At 42.0% G+C, this 21,768-nt stretch overlaps 1 protein-coding gene and 2 non-coding genes across 8 annotated transcripts in view; 2 read left to right on the forward strand and 1 right to left on the reverse strand.

The window, feature by feature from the left end:
* Positions 1-21,768, forward strand: part of ASH1L (ASH1 like histone lysine methyltransferase) — a 224,287-nt gene that overhangs the window by 130,978 nt on the left and 71,541 nt on the right. For 5 of the 6 annotated variants that reach the window (XM_054545541.2, XM_054545561.2, NM_001372464.1 and 2 more), the window contains 1 exon segment: positions 12,083-12,262. The exons of the other annotated variant lie outside the window; for it this stretch is intronic. In XM_054545541.2, coding sequence (XP_054401516.1) covers positions 12,083-12,262 — 180 coding nt within the window. 6 annotated transcript variants of the gene reach the window in all.
* Positions 8,504-8,607, reverse strand: LOC112130967 (U6 spliceosomal RNA). The gene has a single exon (XR_002913133.1). It is a non-coding gene; the product is annotated as a U6 spliceosomal RNA (small nuclear RNA).
* LOC112131574 (small nucleolar RNA U13) lies at positions 12,342-12,446 on the forward strand. The gene has a single exon (XR_002913612.1). It is a non-coding gene; the product is annotated as a small nucleolar RNA U13 (small nucleolar RNA).

The raw sequence follows: 21,768 nt of genomic DNA on the forward strand, positions 1-21,768 counted from the left end.
AAGTGCCATACACTTTTTAAAGCACCAGATCTCGACAGAACTCACTCACTATGGCAACGACAACATCAGGGGGATGGTGCTAAACCGCTTAAGAGAAAACTACCCCCATGGTCCAGTCACCTCCCACCAGGTCTCAACACCAGTATTGGTGATTACATTCCAGTGTGAGATGTGGGCAGGACGCACATCCAAACTGTATCAGGGGCCGGGTGCAGTGGCTTGTGCCTGTAATCCCAGCAATTTGGGGGGCCGAGGTGGGTGGATCACCTGAGGTCAGGAGTTTAAGACCAGCCTGGCCAACATAGTGGAAACCCATCTCTACTAAAAATAGAAAAATTAGCCGGGCGCGGTCGCTCTCGCTTGTAATCCCAGCATTTTGGGAGGCCGAGGTGGGGGGATCACCTGAGATCGGGAATTTGAGACCAGCCTGGCCAACATGGCAAAACCCTGTCTCTACTAAAAAGTACAAAAATTAGCCAGGTGGCGGGCGCCTATAGTCCCAGCTACTCAGGAGCCTGAGGCAGGACAATCGCTTGGACCCGGGAGGCGGAGGTTGCAGTGAGCCGGGATCTGGCCACTGCACTCCAGCCTGGGCAACAAGAGCGGGACTCCATCTCAAAGAAAAAGAAAAAAGAAAAATTAGCCAGGTGTGGTGCTGCATGCCTGTAATCCCAGCTACTCATGAGGCTGAGGCAGCAGAATTGCTTGAACCTTGGAGGTGGAGGTTGCAGTGAGCTGAGATCAGACCACTTCACTCCAGCCTGGGTGACAGAGCGAGACGCTGTCTCAAAAAAAAAAAAAAAAAAAAAAATTTATGTCGGGGTATATACCTGGAAGTGTAATTACTGAATAAAATAAAGGATTTGTCCGAAGACTTAATTTCAAGCTATGGAGTATTAAGGTGGTGTGGAATTGAACAAATAAAAGAAACAGACCTACACATATATGGAAGCTTGCTGGGTAACAGAGGCATATCAATAAAGAACTATTCAATAAATTATGCCCAGTAAGTTGAAATTCCCTGGGGATCAGAAGGAAATTGGAGTCTGTCTTATCCTCTATACAAAAATCAACTCCCAGTTGATTAAATACAGTTGACCCTTGAACAACACAGATTTGAGATTTGCGATACTTAAACTCACAGATGAACTGTGTAGCCTAGAAAAAAATTTTTTAGTTTTTAATTTTTATTTTTTGTGGATACATAGTAGGTATAGCCTAGAAATATTCAAAAAAATAAAAAAGTATGTCATGAACGCATAAAATATATGTAGATGTTAATTCATTTTATCGTTTGCAGAAAGACATAAGATATACACAAATCTATTATAAAAAATTAAAATTTCACTGGGAGTCCAATGTGGGCGGATCACCTGAGGTCAGGAGTTCGAGACTATCCTGGCCAACATGGTGAAATCCTATCTCTATTAAAAATACAAAAATTAATGGGCCGGGCGCGGTGGTTCATGCCTGTAATCCCAGCACTTTGGGAGGCCGAGGTGGTTGGATCACGAGGTCAGGAGATCGAGACCATCCTGGCTAACGCGGTGAAACCCCGTCTCTACTAAAAAATACAAAAAGCCGGGTGCGGTGGCTCATGCCTGTAATCCCAGCACTTTGGGAGGCCAAGGCGGGTGGATTGCTTGAGCTCAGGAGTTCGAGACCAGCCTGGGCAACGTGGTGAAACCCCGTCTCTACTAAAATACAAAAAAAAAAATTAGCCGGGCATGATGGCACACTCCTGTAATCCCAGCTACTAGGGAGGCTGAGACAGGAGAATTGCTTGAACCTGGGAGGCAGAGGTTGCAGTGAGCCGAGATCGTGCCATTGCACTCCAGCCTGGGTGACAGAGCGAGACCCCGTCTCAAAAAATAAATAAATTAATTAATTAAATAAATAAATAAATAAAATTAGCCGGGCATGGTGGCAAGTGCCTGTAGTCCCAGCTACTCGGGAGGCTGAGGCAGGAGAATGGCGTGAACCCGGGAGGCAGAGCTTGCAGTGAGCCGAGATCGCACCACTGCACTGCAGCCTGGGTGACAGAGCGAGACTCCTTCTCAAAAAAAAGAAAAAAACACAAAAAAAATTAGGCCAGGCACGGGGGCTCCCACCTGTAATCCTAGTACTTTGGGAGGCTGAGGTGGGTGGATCACCTGAGGTCAGGAGTTCGAGCCAGCCTGTCCAACATGGTGAAACCTCGTCTCTACTAAAAATAAAAAAATTAGCCCTGCTTGGCTGGGTGCAGTGGCTTACGCCTGTAATCCCAGCACTTTGGGAGGCCAGTGCGGGCAGAACACGAGGTCAGGAGTTCAAGACCAGCCTGACCAACATGGTGAAACCTGGTCTCTACTAAAGATACAAAAAATTAAGCATGGTGGCACATGCCTGTAATCCCAGCTACTCAGGAGTCTGAGGCAGGAGAATCACTTGAACCCAGGAGGCAGAGGTTGCAGTGAGCCGAGATTGCACCATTGCACTCCAGCCTGGGCAACAGAGCGAGACTCCACCTCAAAAAAAAAAAAAAAAAAAAAAAAGCCCTGCATGATGGTGAGTGCCTGTAATCCCAGCTACCCGAAGGCTGAGGCAGGAAAATCACTTGAACCCAGGAGGCGGAAGCTGCAGTGATCCGAGATTGCGCCACTGCACTCCAACCTGGGCGACAGAGCAAGACTCTGTCTCAAACAAACAAACAAACAAACTAGGCTGGGCATGGTGGCCCATGCCTGTAATCTCAGCACTTTTGGGAGGCCAAGGTGGGTGGATCACTTGAGGTCAGGAGTTTGAGACCAGCCTGACCAACATGGTGACCCTGTCTCTACTAAAAATACAAAAATTAGCCAGGCATGGTGGTGCACGCCTTTAATCACAGCTACTCAGGAGGCTGAGGCAGGAGAATAACTTGAACCCAGGAGGCGGAGATTGCAGTGAGCCGATGTTGCTCCACTGCACTCCAGCCTGGCCACAGAGTAAGGCTCTGTCTCAAAAAAAAAAAAAAAACGAAAAACAAAAACTAGCCAGGCGAGGTGGTGGGTGTCTATACTCCCAGCTACTTGTGAGGCTGAGGCAGAATCATTTGAACCCCTAGTGGCGAAGGTTGCAGTGAGCCAACATCATGCCATTGCACTCCAGCCCGGGCAAAAAAGCAAGACTCTGTCTCAAATAAAAAAAGTTAAAATTTATCAAAATTTACAAACACAAACCATACATGATGCCATTCTCAGTTATGAGAAATGTAAACAAAGACATACAGCATTAATCATAAAATTAACTGTAATAGGCCGGGCATGGTAGTTTATGCCTGTAATCCCAGGACTTTGGGAGGCCAAGGCAGGCGGATCACCTGAGGCTGGGAGTTGGAGACCAACCTGACCAACATGGAGAAACCCTGTCTCTACTAAAAATACAAAATTAGCCGGGCGTGGTGGCACATGACTGTAATCCCAGGTACTCGGGAGGCTGAGGCAGGAGAATCGCTTGAATCCAGGAGGCGGAGGTTGTAGTGAGCCGAGATCGCACCATCTCCAGCCTAGGCAACAAAAGTGAAACTCTGTCTCAAAAAAAAAAAACAAAAAAAACTGTAATACATACTGTACTACTGTAATAATTTCATAGCCACCTCTTGTTGTTATTGCAATGAGGAACTCAAGTGCTGCCAGAATCCACTTCAAAGCCATATGACACTAATCATCTCCAAGTGAGCAGTTTACTGGAATCTCTCCCGTAAATTACATATCACAGTACAAAGTGATCTCTCGAAGTTCTTGCGTTATTTCTCATCATTTTTACTCGATTCCATAAACCTTGAATGACCCTATGAGACCTATATGAAGTGCCATTAGTGATGTTAGAAGGGCTTCCAAGAACAAGAGAAAAGTCATGGCATTACAAGAAAACAAAAAGTTGAACTGCTTGATATGTACCATAGATTGAGGTCTGCAGCTGTGGTTGCCCACCATTTCAAGATAAATGGGCCGGGCACGGTGGCTCACAGCTATAATCCCAGCACTTTGGGAGGCCGAGGCAGGTGGATCATGGGGTCAGAAGTTCGAGACCAGCCTGGCCAACATGGTGAAACCCTGTCTTTACTAAAAATACAAAAAACTAGTCAGGCGTGGTGGCGGGTGCCTGTAATCCTAGCTACTCCGGAGGCTGAGGCAGGAGAATTGCTTTAACCCGGGAGGTGGAGGTTGCAGTGAGCCAAATCACGCCATTGCATTGCAGCCTGAGTGACAGACCGAGACTCCGTCTCAAAAGAAGAAAGATAAATGAATCTAGCATAAGGACTTGAAAAAAGAAAAGGAATTTCACAAAGCCATCACTGTAGCTGTGCCAGCAAGTGCGAAAACTTAGTACTTTTTCCAAGATATCTTCTTATCTCATATTGAAAATGCAGGGGTTTTTTTGGTTTTGTTTTGTTTTGTTTTGTTTTTGAGACAGAGTCTTGCTCTGTCGCCAGGCTAAAGTGCGGTGGCACAATCTTGGCTCACTGCAACTTCTGCCTCCTGGGTTTAAGCAATTCCCCTACGTCAGCCTCCCGAGTAGCGGGGACTACCACTGCACCCAGCTAATTTTTTGCATTTTTAGTAGAGACGGGGTTTCACCATGTTGGCCAGGATGGTCCCAATCTCCTGAACTCATGATCCGCCTGCCTTGGCCTCCTAACGTGCTGGGATTACAGGTGTGAGCCACCATGCCTGGCCAAAAAATGCAGTTTTTATGTGGGTGCAGGATTGCCTTAAAAAAGCATACCTGTCCAGGCGCGGTGGTTCACGCCTGTAATCCCAACATTTTGGGAGGCCGAGGTGGGTAGATCACCTGAGGTCAGGAGATTGTCACCAGCCTGGCCAGCATGACGAAACGCTGTCTCTACTAAAAATGCAAAAATTAGCTGGGCGTGGTGGTAGGTACCTGTAATCCCAGCTACTCGGAAGGCTGAGGCAGGGAGAGTTGCTTGAGCCTGGGAGGCAGAGCTTACAGTGAGCCGAGATCGCACCACTGCACTCCAGCCTGGGCAACAGAGCGAGACTCCGTCTCAAAAAAAAAAGCCAGCTCAATGGCTCACGCCTGTAATCCCAGCACTTTGGGAGGCCAAGGCAGGCAATCACTTGAAGTCAGGAGTTCAAGACCAGCCTGGTCAATATGGTGAAACCTGTCTCTATTAAAAACACAAAAAAATAGCCAGGCGTCGTAGCGGGTGCCTGTAGTCTCAGCTCTTCAGGAAGCTGAGGCAGGAGAAATCGCTAGAACTCAGGAGGCGGAGGCTGCAGTGAGCCGAGATCGCGCCACTGGACTCCAGCCTCAGCAGCAGAGTGAAACTCAGTCTCAAAAAAAAACAGAAAGAAAAAGAAAAAATCAAGATGAAAGGAGAAGCTTCTGCCAACCAAGAGGCAGTAGACAAGTTCCCAAACGCTGTTAAGAAGATCATTAGCAGCCAGACGCAGTGGCTCTCGCCTGTAATCCTAGCACTTTGGGAGGCAGAGGCGTGTGAATCATCTGAGGTCAGGAGTTCAAGAGCAGCCTGGCAAACATGGTGAAACCCCGCCTCTACTAAAAATACAAAAATTAGCAGACCCTGGTGGCCTGGAGGTTGCAGTGAGGCGAGATCATGCCATTGCACTCCAGCCTAGGCGACGAGCAAGATGCCGTCTCAAAAAAAAAAAAAAAAAAAAAAAATTAGCTGGGCGTGGTGGTATGACCCTGTAATCCCAGCTACTGGGGAGGCTGAGGCAGGAGAATTGCTTGAACCCAGGAGGTAGGGTTGCAGCGAGCCAAGATCGTGCCACTGCACTCCAGCCTGGTTGACGGAATGAGACTCTGACTCAAAAAAGAAAGAATAAAAGTGAAGTAAGCCAGACACAAATGGACATATATTTTATGATTCCACTAGTATGAGGAACCTGGAATAGACAAATTCATACAGGCAGAAAGTAGAATGTTGGTTATTAGGGGTTGGAGGGGAGGATGGAATAGAGTTTTTCTTTAATAGGGTCAGTTATTCTGTCTGGGAGGATGAAAAAGATGTGGAGATGGATGGATACTGGTGATGGTTGTACAACAATGTGAATGTCCTTTCATGTCACTGAACTGTCCAGACCACTTAAAAATGGTTTAAAAAGTAAATATTATGGTATGTGCATTTTACCACAATTTTTCAAAAAAAAAATTAGTCATATGTGTATCTGTTTCTATACTCTATTACGTTGTTCTACATTTATTTTGTGTAGCTAGTATCACATTGTCCTGATTACGATACATTTACAGTAAGTCTTGAAATTAGATAAATCCTCCAATTTTTTTTTTAGTTTTTTTTTTTCTTTTTTTTGAGACGGAGTCTTGCTCTGTCGCCCAAGATGGAGTGCAGTGGCATGGTCTCGGCTCACTGCAACCTCTGCCTCCCGGGTTCACGCCCTTCTCCTGCCTCAGCCTCCCGAGTAGCTGGGACTACAGGCACCCACCACCATGCCCGGCTATTTTTTCTATTTTTAGTAGAGACGGGGTTTCACCGTGTTAGCCAGGATGGTCTCAATCTTCTGACCTCATGATCCACCTGCCTCAGCCTCCCAAAGTGCTGGGATTACAGGCGTGAGCCACCATGCCTGGCCTTAGTTTTTGTCTTTCCATAGCAATTTGTGAATTATCTTGGCATTTTCTCAAAAAATAAAAAAAAGAAAAAAAAAACTCTGTTGGTACTTGAGATTGTGTTAGATCTATAGATCAGTTTGGGGGAAAATTGCAATCACCAACTTTTTTTTTTTTTTTTTAAGACACAGAATCTTCCTCTGTTGCCCAGGCTGGAGTGCAATGGCTTACTGTCAGCCTTGACCTCCTAGGTTTAAGCAGTCTTCCCACTTTAGCCTCTTCAGTAGCTGGGACTACAAGTGTAAGCCACCACACCTGGCTAGTTTTTAAAAATTTTTTGCAAAGATGGGGTCTGACTATGTTGCATAGGTTGGTCTCCAACCTCTGGGCTCAAGTGATCCTCCTGCCTCAGCCTCCCAAAGTGCTGGGATTACAGGTGAAAGCTGCCAAGCCTGGACAGAAATTGCCATCTTAATGACATTCAGTGTTTAATTCCATGGACATCCATGGACATGGTATATCACTGCATTTATTTTAGGTTATCTTCGATTTTTTTTTTTGAAATGGAGCCTTGCTCTGTCACCTAGGCTAAAGTGCAGTAGCACAATCTTGGCTCACTGCAACCTCCACCTCCCGGGCTCAAGTGATTCTCCTGCCTCAGCCTCCCAAGTAGCTGAGGTTACAGGTGCCTGGCACCATGCCCGGCTAATTTTTATATTTTAGTAGAGATGGGGTTTCACCATGTTGGCCAGGCTGGTCTCAAACTCCTGACCTCAAGTGATCCACCTACCTCGGCCTCCCAAAGTGCTGGAATTACAGGCGTGAGCCACCGCGCCTGGCCATTTTTTTTTTAAATTCATTGTTTTGTTTATACTCTTATGTACTGCATGTATTTGGTTAGATTTATATTTTGGTTTTCTTTTAAATTTATACTTTATTATATTTATACATTTATAAAGAAATTATATTTCTGTATTATTTTGTTTGATTTATATCTAAGCATTTAATGCTTTTCTTGTTTTTTTGTTTTTGTTTTTGTTTTTTTCTTTTTGAGATGGAGTCTCATTCTGTTGCCCAGGCTGGAGTGCAGTGCTGCCATCTTGGCTTAATTCAACCTCTGCCTCCTGGGTTCAAGCGATTCTCCTGCCTCAGCTTCCTAAGGAGCTGGGACTACAGGTGCGTGCCACCACACCCAGCTAATTTTTGTATTTTGTATTTTAAGTAGAGACGGGGTTTCACCATGTTCACCAGGCTGGTCTCAAACTCCTGACCTTAGGTGATCCGCCCGCCTGATCCTCCCACAGTATTGGGATTATAGGAGTGAGCCACCCTGCCTGGCTACTTTTCTACTGTTGTAAGTAGCATTGTTTAATTTTGATTTCAATTTTCTCATTGATAGAACAGAAATACAGTTGAATTTGACCTTGGATTCTGCAACATTGTTGTGTATTTCACTAATTGTAGTACTTTCTCTTTTGTAGAGTCTTGGGTGTTTTTATATAGACAATCACATAATGTGTGAGTAGAGATAGTTTGTAATTCTTCCTTTTCAATATTGTTTTCTTTTTCTGGCCTTTTTGCACTGGCTAGGACCTCTATTATGATACTGAACATATATGATGAAAGCATATATTTGCCTTGTCCTTAATAATAGGGAAACTTTATACAATTTAACCTGTACATATGACGCAAATCAAATATCTGGGAAACTTCCTGCCTGGTCATTGCCAGTACGTTTGTTTATGTTTATTTTATAGACAATTTCCAGAGTTTTTAGTTGTACTTAGTAAAATGAGAGGTAGATATGCATCTGTTCGATTTTTGTGTGGAACAAGAATCACTTAAATTATTTAAGTAATCACTTAAATTATTTAAGTAATTTAAATAATTACTTAAATTATTTTTTAAGTAAAATGCTTTGTTTAAAAATATGGAACACTTCACAAGTTTGCATATCATTCTTGCACCAGGGCCATGCTAATCTCTGTATTGTTCCAATTTTAGTATATGTGCTGCTGAATCAAGCACATCTTTTTTTTTTTTAATGTTTTTGTTTGATTTAGATGTCTATTTTGATAAGCTTCCCCTTTCCCTCTCCTTTTAGCACTCTTTGATGTCATTACATTGTCTTCTGGTTTGCACTGTTTTGAATATGAGATCTAAACTTTTTTTTTTTTTTTTTTTTTTAAGAAACGGGTCTTGCTATGTTGCCCAGGCTGGTCTTGTACTCCTGGGCTCAAGCAATCCTCCTGCGTCGGCCACACAAAGTGCTGGGATTACAGGTGTGAGCCACTGTGCTCGGCTCCTTTTTATAACGTGTGTTTTTGCTTTAGCTGCTGCTTTTTTGTTTAATTAATTAATTTATTTATTTATTTATTTATTTTGCCCTCCCAGGCTGGAGTGCAGTGGTGCGATCTCAGCTCACTGCAAGCTCTCAGGTTCACACCATTCTCCTGCCTCAGCCTCCCGAGTAGCTGGGACTACAGGCGCCCGCCACCACACCCGGCTAATTTTTTTTTTATTTTTAGTAGAGTCAGGGTGTTGCCGTGTTAGCCAGGATGGTCACAATCTCCTGACCTCGTGATCCACCTGCCTCGGCCTCCCAAAGTGCTGGGATTACAGACGTGAGCCACTGCGCCCAGCCTCTTTAGCTTCTTTTGTTTTCTTCATCAGTAGTTTTTAACAAGTTTATTGTGATACACTGGACCTTGTTTTATTTATCCTGCCTGTGGTTTGCTTACTTTCTTCTAACTCTGAGGTTATGCTTTTTATCATTTTGGGAAACTTTTTAGCTATAATTCTCAATTTTTTTCATTGTGAATTTTTTATTTTGTGGATGTTACATCATTGTATATCTGGTTTTTGTTGTTTTCCTTTACAAGTGTCCAGTTGTTTTAGTAGTAAGTTTTCTCCTTTCCTGGGATTCTAAGATTCTGTTAACATTATATTCTCTACATAATTTATTCTTTTCTTTAATCTCTATCAGTTTGTGTTGTTTCTATTGCTGTCTTCAAGTTCACTGATCTCCAGTGCCTTATTTGCTGTTAAGTACTCTCCAGTTTTTCATTTCAGATTTCGTATTTATCAATTCTCAATATTCCTTTTGTTGTTGTTAAGTCTTCTCTTCCTCTCCTCATTATCTTTGTATTTTCTTCTAAATTCCTGATTGATGCTTGTTAGAGTAGTATTTTAAAGTTATTTTCTTTTCTATCTTTGTGATTTCTATTTCTGTTGCTGTTTCTACTGAATGATTTTTTCCCCTGGTTCTCATTTTCCTGCATTTTGGCATATGTAGGAATTTATTATTGGATGCAAGGCATTGTGATGTCGCATTATTGTATGTCTGGTTTTTGTTGGTTTCCTTTACAAATATTCAGTTTTATTTTGGTAGGCAGTTAAGTTACTTATGGATAGTTTGGATTCTCATATTGTTTTTGAACTTAGCTAAGGCTAGTCTTTTTTTTTTTTTTTTTTTTTTTGAGACCGAGTTTTGCTCTTGTCACCCAGGCTGGAGTGCAGTGGCGCTATCTGGGCTCACTGCAACCTCTGCCTCCCAGGTTCAAGCGATTCCCCTGCCTCAGCCTCCCTAGTAGCTGGGATTACAGGCTTGCACCACCACACCCGGCTAATTTTGTATTTTTAGTAGAGACGGGATTTCTCCATGTTGGTCAGGTGGTCTTGAACTCCCGACCTCAGATGATCCGCCTGTCTTGGCCTTCCAAAGTGCTGGGATTACAGGCGTGAGCCACTGCGCCCCGCCAGCTAAGGCTAGTCTTTCTTTCAGGATAATTAAGCCCTCTAACAGTGGATAACATTACCCTCTGGGCTTGCTGTTTAATGTCCCCTGTTGTTGAACAATGTCTTTCTACTTTGCCTAATGGAATGAGCATCTGCCATCATGTGTGAGTTGTGTGAATTGCTCAGGTTACAGTTTTCTGGTAGTTCTTTGTTCAGCCATATGGAATTTTACCCTTCACATGCACAACGTAGTGTTTAGCAGTATACTAAAAGAGACACCCATAGTTAGATTTCTAGAGTTATAATTCTCCATAGCTTTTTCCATTCTGATACTCATTTCCACAAATTCCAGCTATCTCAGTCCCTCTGTACGCTGATATATCCCTTTTCAGCTCATCAGTCTGGTCATTCTCTGCTTGGTTTCTACTTCTGCACCACAGTCATTCTTAGAAAGGCAAGGTGGAGGCTGGGTGTGATGGCTCACACCTGTAATCCCAACACTTTGGGAAGCTGAGGTGGGCAGATCACCTGAGATCAGGAGTTCAAGACCATCCTGGACAGCATGGTGAAACCTCGTCTCTACTAAAAATACAAAAAAAAATAAGCTGGGTGTGGTGGCACATGCCTGGAATCCCAGCTACTCAGGAGGCTGAGGTAGGAGAATCTCTTGAACCCAGGAGGCGGAGGTTGCAGTGAGCCAAGATCACACCACTGTACTCCAGCCTGGGAGACAGAGCAAGACTATGTCTCAAAAAAAAAAAAAGGAAAAGGAAAGAAAAGAAAAAAGAAAGAAAGGAAGGAAGGAGGGAAGGAGGGAGGGAGGGAAGGAAGGAAAGGAAGGAAGGGAAAGCCACAGTGGGGCTGGGCACAGTGGCTCATGCCTATAATCCCAGCACTTTGAGTGGGCGGATTACCTGATGTTAGGAGTTTGAGACCTGCCTGGCCATCATGGTGAAACTAAAAACTGTCTCTACTAAAAATACAAAAATCATCCAGATGTGGTTACAGGCACCTGTAATCCCAGCTACTCAGGCGGCTGAGGCAGGAGAATCGCTTGAACCCAGGAGGCAGAAGTTGCAGTGAGATGAGATCATGCCACTGCACTCCAGCCTGGGCAACAGAGCGAGACTCCATCTCAAAAAACAAAAAAAGAAAAGAAAGGCAAGGTGGTTGTGTGACTCACCGTATTTTTTTCAGATTTCTCAGGGATCACAGTGCTGCATTAACTGTTGTCCAGTATCTGATAATAATTGTCTTTTAAAATTTTCTCATGCCGGGCACGATGGCTCACGCCTATAATCCCAGCACTTGGGAGGCCGAGGCAGGTGGATCAGTTGAGGTCAAGAGTTGAAGACCAGCCTGGCCAACATGGCGAAACCCTGTCTCTACTAAAAATACAAAACTGGTGTCATGCCCCTGTAATATCAGCTACTCGGGAGGCTGAGGCAGGAGAATTGCTTGAACCCAGAAAGCGGAGGTTGCATTGAGCCAAGATTGTGCCCCTGCACTCCAGCCTGGGTGACACAGAAAGATTCCGACTCAAAAAATAAAATAAAATAAAATTTTCTCTAAGTATCTAGTAGACTACCATATTTCTATTACTTCTTGTCAGGAGAAGTCTGGTACCAGTTATTTAAACATGGCCAGATAAGGAAGTCCCCGTATCTCTTTTTTTAATTACTGTGGTTTTTTTTTTTAAGTAGACAATTATTTGTAGGAAAACATTTTTTTCACAATAAAATTATCTTTAAACTTCTCTTTCTAGCTTTAATGAAGCACCAGTTGAGATTCCCAGTCCTTCTGAAACCCCAGCTAAACCTTCTGAACCTGAAAGTACCTTGCAGCCTGTGCTTTCTCTCATCCCAAGGGAAAAGAAGCCCCCACGTCCCCCAAAGAAGAAGTATCAGAAAGCAGGGCTGTATTCTGACGTTTACAAAACTACAGAGTAAGTAGTAGTACCTATTAGCTAACATCCCTTTTTCTTCCACATTTGGAAAAATACTTTGACTATCAAAAAACTATAGATTCTTTTGTATTTCATAAGCGTGATGATTGTGTTTTTGCGCTCATGTATGAGGTACGCCTCCCTCAAACTTTGTGTCAAGGTCAGTACATTACCCTTTCTGATGTGGGGGGAAATCAGTACAAAAGTAATATGCACAAATATCAGTGTTCACTGTACTGTCTTATGTTGTATGAGACTAATTGTCTTTCTGATCGTTATCTTCTCTCTGCCTTTCTAGACTGAGATTCTAATGATGCTTTTTTTTTTTTTTTTTTTTTTTTGAGACGGAGTCTCACCCTGTCGCCCAGGCTGGAGTGCAGTGGTGCGATCTTGGCTCACTGCAAACTCTGCCTCCGGGGGTTCACGCCATTCTCCTGCCTCAGCCTCCCGAGTAGCTGGGACTACAGGGCCCGCCATCACGCCCAGCTAATTTTGTGTATTTTTAGTAGAGATGGGGTTTCACCGTGTTAGCCAGGATGGTCTAGATCTGACCTCGTGATCCACCTGCCTCGGCCTCCCAAAGTGCTGGGATTACAGGCATGAACCACCGTGCCTGGCCCTAATGATGCTTTTCTTATTAACTTAAGCAATAAATGGCTCTGTGTAACTAAAATATATTGGTGACTCCATTTTTTATATTGGTGACTTCATTTTTCACTGATTGGACGCTGTGTTCCATGAGCTTTGTCAGATGAATAAAATATTTGCCTTGCTTTTAAGAACTTCGTATTATCTTGGCAGAGTACGACTTAATAACCACTCTAATTGAGAATTTTTAAAGCATCAAAGGGATAGCAAATTATCATCAATTAAGAAATATTTTCTGGTTGAGTTAGGATTTAGAGATTTGGTAGTAGTTTACCAGATGGAGAAGGATATTCCAGTCAGAACAGCATGTAAAAAGGCACATCCTAGGATACAAAGATTTTTCATATATCAAAACAACTTGAAAGTTTAGGGCTTCTGAAATGTAGTGGCCCTGTGATAAATAAGCATTATATGATAAGGAACATATAACCATGGACTTTGAGATATTTAGTTAACTTTAAGATATTTGGTTTTGGATGGGAGTGGTGGCTCACACCTATAATCCCAGCACTTTGGGAGGCCAAGGCGGGTGGATCAGCTGAGGTTGGGAGTTTGAAACCAGTCTGACCAACATGGAGAAACCCCATTTCTACTAAAAATACAAAATTAGCCGAGTGTGGTGACACATGCCTGTAATCCCAGCTACTTGGGAGGCTGAGGCAGGAGAATCGCTTGAACCTGGGAGGCGGAGGTTGCAGTGAGCCGAGATCACGCCATTGCACTCCAGCCTGGGCAACAAGAACGAAACTCCATCTCAAAAAAAAAAGAAATTTTTTTAATGCTATTTTGCTATAGGAAATAAAAAATGAGTTTGGGGGGGATGGATGTGAAAGGTATAGGTTTGTTTAAGATAACTCCAGCAGCAGGGAGGGTGGAAAATAAATGGAATGAATGACTAGTGGCAAAAACTCTCACCTCACAGTTTCTATCAAAAAGTCATGAATATCTGAATTTAGACAAAAAGAAGAATAAGACTGAAAGAGGAAACCTTAGATTTTAGAGGTACATCTCATTTGGTGGTGTTAAAGTAATTGACATGTAAACCATACCACTTTATTTTGCATTTAAAAGATTTTTATTGATTTGTCACTGAGGTAGATATCACAAAATGTTTATACTCTGAACGTGCTTCTTAGGTGATGAAAACATTTTACTAATGAAGCTTAAGTTTAGCTAATTATAATAAGAAATCATCTCCAATAACCAAGACTTTAAAAAGATAGGCACTTAACTATTTTTTATAATTTAAGAGAAGTTGTGAAGTATGTAGTTCAAAGTTCATAATGGTACCTTCACAATGTCTTCAGGGACCTAGGCTCCTTTTTTTTTCCTTCTATCTCAGCACTAATTATGCATTCCTAAGATTCCCTCATGTTCCAAGATAGTTACTAGAGTCCAGCCATGAGATGTTTGTTACAGACAGAAAAGAGGAGGAAAAGCATGCTCCTTCTTTGTTTTTTTTTTTTCTGGTTTGTTTGTTTGTTTGTTTGTTGCGATGGAGTTTCACTCTTGTTGCCCAGGCTGGAGTGCAATGGCACGATCTCGGCTCACTGCAACCTCTGCCTTCCGGGTTCAAGCGATTCTCCTGCCTCAGCCTCCCGAGTAGCTGGGATTACAGGCACCCACCACCATGCCCAGCTAATTGTTTGTATTTTTAGTAGAGATGGGCTTTCACCATGTCGGCCAGACTGGTCTTGAATTCCTGACCTCAGGTGATCCACCCGCCTCTGCCTCCCAGAGTGCTAGGATTACAGGCGTGAGCCACCATGCCCGGCCCATGCTCCTTCTTTGTAAGAAGACTTCAAACCCACATTTATATAAATTGGCTAGAATTTAAATTGCATAGCCACACTTTAGCCATAAGACAGGTTGTGGAAATAATGGTCATTACTCTAGGTGTTAATAGCTGTTAAGGAAAAAAAAAATCAACATTCTGGCAGTAGAAATGAGAAAGTAGAAATACACTTTGGGACACATCTAATTCAGTCATAATTTTGGAACAGAGTCTGCTAAATAGAGCAGAAATATAATTATCAACTTTTCTGCTAAATAAAATTCAAGTTTTATTTCTTGCGTAGGGAAAACCTCTCAGACTGTTTTTCCTCTGCTGTCACATCACAATAATCATCAACAAAGAAGTCTGTAAGAGCAAACTGCTGGTTTAAAAAAAAACCATTTTTTAAAATAAAATTAAAAAAAAAAAACACGGAAGACTTCTGTAACCAAAGGTATGAGGGTTTTCTCATATACCAAGCAATAGGCACCAGCTGGGGGTCCTCCAGTTCAATTCTGTCACTGTTTTCCTGGATATAGGGTCAGATCCTATAGGTTGGGTGCTCAATTCCCAAGACCGCCACCCTCCCTTTAGATCAGTCACAACTCTGGCTCTCCAGGACTTGTGACCAACCAGCTTCAAGTTGGGGTTTCCACAACCCGCTGTTTGGGTTTGATTAATTTGCTGGAATGGCTCACAAAACTCAAGGAAACATGTACTTCCATTTACTGGTTTGTTATAAAGGATATTACAGAAGCTATAGATGAAGACATATATTGGGGAAGGAGCATAGAGCTTTCATTCCCTCCTTGGGCGCACTACCCTCCAGGAACCTCCACGTGTTCAGCTATCCAGAAACTCTCCGAATCTTTCCTTTTGAGTTTTGTTTTTTGTGGTTTTCTTTGTTTGTTTTTTTTGGGATGGAGTTTCGCTCTTGTCAGCCAGGCTGGAGTGCAATGGTATGATCTTGGCTCACTGCAGGCTCTGCCTCCTAGGTTCAAGTGATTCTCCTGCCTCAGCCTCCGGAGTAGCTGGGATTACAGGCACCTGTCACCACACCCAGCTAAGATTTTTTTTTTTTTTTTTTTTTTTTTTTTTTTTTTGAGACGGAGTCGTGCTCTGTTGCCCAAGCTGGAGTGCAGTGGCAAGATCTTGGCTCACTGCAACCTCCACCTCCTGGGTTCAAGCAATTCTCCTGCCTCAGCCTCCTGAGTAGCTGGGACTACAGGCACACACCGCCATGCCCGACCAATTTTTTGTATTTTAGTAGAGACGGGGTTTCACCATGTTGCCCAGTCTGGTTGTGAACTCCTGAGCTCAGGCAATCCACCCACCTCGGCCTCCCAAAGTGCTGGGATTACAGGCGTGAGCCACAGCGCCCGGCCTCTTTTTGAGTTTTTGTGGAAGCTTCATAGGCGTCATTGACAGCCATGTAGAAATGTGATTGAACAAAATGTAGAGGATGTAAACCCAGCATGTCCTGTCTAGACTTCTTGGCCTCTCTGTGTCACATTCCTTTCTCTAGGGTATGGGGCACGACCCTCTCTGGAGTGAGGGTTTTCTTGGCCCACAATCAGATTAGAGTCCTGCCTTAGGTAGGTGAAAGGAAGACAGGAGAAGGTCAAAGAGAGATTCTATCTCCTGAGGCCCACTCCTGAGACTTAAAGTGCCCCAACATTATAACAGGGACTATGGGAGTTAAGAGCCAGGAACCATGGATGAAAACATATATATATATGTATATATATATATATATATATACATATATATATTTATTTATTTATTTATTTATTTATATTTATATATATCATAACACCACACTTCTGTTTTTTACTTTTGTGCTTTTTCTTGATTAAAGATTTAAAAATGGAAGATTCTGATCTTTTGATGTAATTTGATTTCACATCAAATTATACAGCTATATCAGTGATTTGTAAGTGTCTCTGGTCATACAAAAGATTTGACCTGAAAATGGACTGAAATATCACTTTATGTATGTTAGAACTAGCTCTTCCTCTCACAGAAATAAGTAGGAAGAAAATGGTTTATTCTTTAAGCATTTTTAAGAACATTGATCAGTTTAGTACATGTATGCATTCTTGAAAGATGCGAAGCCAGGATATTATTGTGAGCTGGCTATTTTGTTGTTAGCAGTTTTATTAATAAACTTATGTTTAGAGCAGTTTCAGTTTCACAGCAAAATTGGGTGGAAAGTACAGTTTTCATATACATCCTGTTCTTCATACACACAACCTGCCCACTGTTGCACCACACCATTGTGATACATGTGTTATGATCCATGTACCTACATTGACATACCATTATTACCCAAAGTCCGTAGTTACTTTAGGGTTCACTCTTGGTGATATACATTCTATGGGTTTTGACAAATGTATACTGACATGTATCTACTATTGTAACATCATATAATAGTACAACATACAACATAAAAATAAAGTGGGCCAGGTGCAATTGCTCACGCCTGTAATCCCAGCACTTTGGGAGGCTGGAGCTGGAGGATTGCTTGAGCCCAGGAGTTCAAGACCAACCTGGGCAACATAGTGAGACCTTGTCTCTACTAAAAATTTAAGAATTCAGGCCAGACGCAGTGGCTCACGCCTGTAATCCTAACACTCTGGAAGGTCAAGGCAGGCAGACTACTTGAGGTCAGGAGTTCAAGACCAGTCAGGCCAACATGACGCAACCCTGTCTCTGCTAAAAATACAAAAATTAGCTGGGCACGGTGGCAGGCGCCTGTAATCCCAGCTACTTGGGAGGCTGAGGCAGAAGAATCCTTTGAACTCCGGAGGCAGAGGTTGCAGTGAGCCGAGATCGCACCATTGCACTCCAGCCTGGGTGACAGAGCAAAACTCTGTCTCAGAAATAAATAAGTAAATAAAATAAAAATTCACCAGGTGTGGTGGCGCACAGCTGTAGTCCCAGCTACTTGTGAGACTGAAGTGAACAGATCACTTGAGCCCAGGGGTCTGAGGCTGCAGTGAGTTGTGTTCATGATACTACACTCCAGCCTAAGTGACAAAGCGTTTTTTTTGAAACCCTGTCTCAAAAAAAGAAAGAGAAAATAATATAAACTTTTTTTTTTTTTTTGAGATGGAGTTCGAGCAATTCTCCTGCCTCAGCCTCCCGAGTAGCTGAGATTACAGGTGCCCACCACCACGCCTGGCTAATTTTTGTATTTTTAGCAGAGACGGGGTTTCACCATATTGGCCAGGCTGGTCTCAAACTCCTGACCTCAAGTGATCTGCCCGCCCCAGCTTCCCAAAGTGCTGGGATTACAGGTCTGAGCCACCACACCTGGCCAAGATCAACTATTTTTTAAGAACTCAGGCTTTTGTTGTCTTTTAGAATGCCCTTCATTTTGGATTTCTTTGATCCTATCTTCATGATTAGATTTAGGTTTAAAAAAATCTTGGCAGAGGCCTGGGAGAGATGGCTTATGCCTGTAATCTCAACATTTTGGGAGGCTGAGGCTGGAGGATCACTTGAGGCCTGGAGTTCAAGACCAGCCTGGGCAGCATAGTGAGATCCAGTCTCTACAAAAATAAAAATAAATAAAACTTAAAAATAAAATTTAAAAATCATGGCAGGAATATTGCATATGTGATACTTTATACTTCTTTTTGCATCCCACTTATTGTCCCAGCATTGATGGTGCCATGTTTGATTACTTAGTTAAGGTGGTATCCACCAAATCTTTTCATTGCAAAGATACATTTTTTTTCCATTGTAATTGGTACATAAACCATGGGTTGATATTTAAGGCTGTGGTTTGTTCTCTATCAGTCTTTTTTAATCTAACATTTAATCATCCATTAATGTTTTTTCCCTAAGTTAATGATTATATTGATGGTTGAAAAATGACAATTTTTGCTGGGTGTGGTTGCTCACCCCTGTAATCCGAGAACTGTGGGAGGCGGATCACCTGAGGTCGGGAGTTCAAGAACACCCTGGCCAACATGGCGAAACCCAGTCTCTACCAAAAATGCAAAAATTAACCAGGCCTGGTGACATGCACCTGTAGTCCCAGCTATTTGGGAGGCTAAGGCAGAAGAATCGCTTGAACCCAGGAAGCAGAGGTTGTAGTGAGCTGAGATTGCGCCACTGAACTCCAGCCTGGGTGACAGAGCAAGACTCCATCTCAAAAAAAAAAAAAAAGAAAAAAAGAAAAGAAAATTTTCTAATTCCATTATTTCTTGTTTTTTAGCTGACATTTTCTGGTGAAGATGAGCTTCTCTTTTTTTTTTCTCCATAAACACTCTGTTTGTTTTGTTTTGTTTTGTTTTTTTGAATACCATATATAGACATGAATTTTTTTTGTTTGGGTGATTTTGTTTGTTTGTTTTTCTCCAGAGACAGGGTCTCCCTATGTTGCCCAGGCTTGACTCTAACTCCTGGGCTCAAGAAGTCCTTCTGCCTCAGCCTCCCAAAGCGCTAGGAGGCATAAGGTATCATGCTTGGCATAAAATTGACTATATTATAATCTATTAGCATTTTATAGGAAACTGCTCAAAATTCCCTGATTTTATCACAGGAGCCCCTTTAAACTGGCCCATGTTTCCTTTATACGTGTCTTCAGATTACTTATCTTTGAGTACTTCCCTGCTTTCTACTGTTCGGAGTATTGAGGATTTAGTTTTTTGTTTTGGTTTACTTTTCTGCTGTTGTTTATCAGACTTGTTCTTTCTTTGGCCTGCATCTGGAATCAACTATTTCCCTCAAGGAGCTTTGGTTTCTTTTAGTGAGGATTATTATTTAGAAGTCAAAATCTGAATTTTTCATGTGCTTTTTCTACTAGGGTATTTGTTATTGCTATGATGCCATGCTTCTAGCCCCTTTCAGTACCATGGAATGAAAAAAATGTGCATACACACGCATGTATTAATTTTATATTGCTGTTGAAGAAATTATCACAAATTTAGCAGCTTAAATATCATCCATTTATTATCTCACAGATTCCAGTTTAGTCCTGGCTTATTTGGATCCTCTGTTCTGAGTTTCATTAAGCTAGAATCAAAGTACCATCCGAGGCTGGGGCTGTATTCCAGACTCACATGGATGTAGCTAAAACTCATTTCTTTGCAGTTGTGTAACTCATGGTTGGTGGCTTGCTTCTTCAAGTCTTCAACAAAGAGAGTCTGCTTCTTTAAGACTCTGGACTGAGAGCAATCCTAAGCCTTTATTGAGATATTAAGTGTACAGTAATCAGTTTTAAAACATTGTTATTATTCCAGAAAGAAACCCACATCCCTAGGCAATCACTCCCTAATTTCCCCACCATTAGGCAACTGTCCATTTAGATATTTAATGTGTGGAATATATGTAATATAAATACAATTTTTTTTTTTTTTACCAGTCCTGGATATTTAGTGTCATACAATATGTGTTTTTTTGTGACTGAGTTTTTTCACTTAGCATGTTGTTTTCAGGTTTCATGCATGTATTCCTGTCTTTTTTGCCAAATAATATTCCATTGTGCATATATATACCACATTTTATTTATCCATTCATCAGTTAATGAACATTTGGGTTGTTTCTGCTTTTGGCTATCACAAGTAATGCTGCTATGAACATTTGTTTACATCCACGTTTTTATTTTTTATAGCTGTATATTAGATTATATAGATACTTCATAGTCTATCTAACCAGTCTAGTAAGGAAGGGTTGTTCTAATATTTGCTCCTATAGATAATGCCCAGTGAATAAACTTATCCACACATTGTTTGATATTTTGGAGGTATATTTTCAGGGTAAGTTCCTAGAAATTGAATTACTGGGTTAAATAGTAATTGTATATATAACATTGTAAATATTGCTAAATTCTGCTTCCATGGGAATTGTATCCTTTTGTAGTCCTAGAAATTTATGTGTGTGTCTTACTTTTCCACAGCCCATCCTATGTTGTCAAACAATTATATGTTTATTAATCTAATAGGTGAGGAATTTCAGTTTACTTTTTTTTTTGAGATAGAGTCTCGCTATGTCTCCCAGGCTGGAGTACAGTGGCGCAATCTTGGCTCACTGCAACCTCCGCCTCCTGGGTTCAAGCAATTCTCCTGCCTCAGCCTCCCAAGTAGCTGGGACCACAGGTGTGCGCCACCATGCCTGTCTAATTTTTGTATTCTTAGTAGAGATGGGGTTTCACCATGTTGGCCAGGCTGGTTCAATTCACATTTTTTTGTAAGTAATACTGTCAAGCATCTTTTTATATCTTTGAAGGCCATTTAATTATCTTTTTCTTTTAACTGTCTTTTCATGTTTGTTTCCCCGTTTTCTATCAGGGGAAATTCTATACTCGATTTTTAAGAGTTCTTTATCTATTAGATTTGCCTTTGTCAGTGATATAAATTGTAGATATATTTTGTCAATTTGTTATTTGACTTTTGTGCTTATTGACCGTGACTATTGTTATGCCAGTAATAATATGTTGTTACTGTTCAAACACTGTGTTGATTACTATAGCTTTTTTATTTATTTATTTTTTAGAAACAGGGTCTCACTCTAAGGCCCAGCCTGGAGTATAGTAGCACAAACACAGCTCACTTCACCCTCTTTCTCCCAGGCTCGAACCATCCTCCTTCCTCAGCCTCCCGAGTAGCTGGACTATAGGCATTCACCACCACACCCAACTATTTTTTAAATTTTTTGTAAAGACAAGGCCTCATTACGTTGCCTGGGCTGTCTCAAACTCTTGGCCTCAAGCAATCCTCCCCTCTTGGTTACCCAAAGTGCTAGGATTATAGGCGTCAGCCACTGCTCCTGGCCAAATACTGGAGTTTTGTAAGAAAGCCTGAAATCAGAAAGTGTGATTCCTTCAACTTTGTTCTTTTTCAAGATTGTTTTGGCTATTCCTGGGTTCCTTGCCATTTCTCTGTGATTTTTAGGATCAGCTTATCTATTTCTGCAAAAAATGCAGCTGGAATTTTCACAGACTATAGATCAATTTGGGAAGTTTTGTTGTCTTTTTTTTTTTTTTTGAGACAGAGTCTCACTCTGTCGCCCAGGCTGGAGTGCAGTGGCACCATCTCAGCTCACTGCAACCTTCGCCCCCTGGGTTTAAGCAATT

The sequence above is a fragment of the Pongo abelii genome, chromosome 1, assembly GCF_028885655.2.
Source record: "Pongo abelii isolate AG06213 chromosome 1, NHGRI_mPonAbe1-v2.0_pri, whole genome shotgun sequence".
In the NCBI taxonomy this organism is placed as follows: domain Eukaryota; kingdom Metazoa; phylum Chordata; class Mammalia; order Primates; family Hominidae; genus Pongo; species Pongo abelii.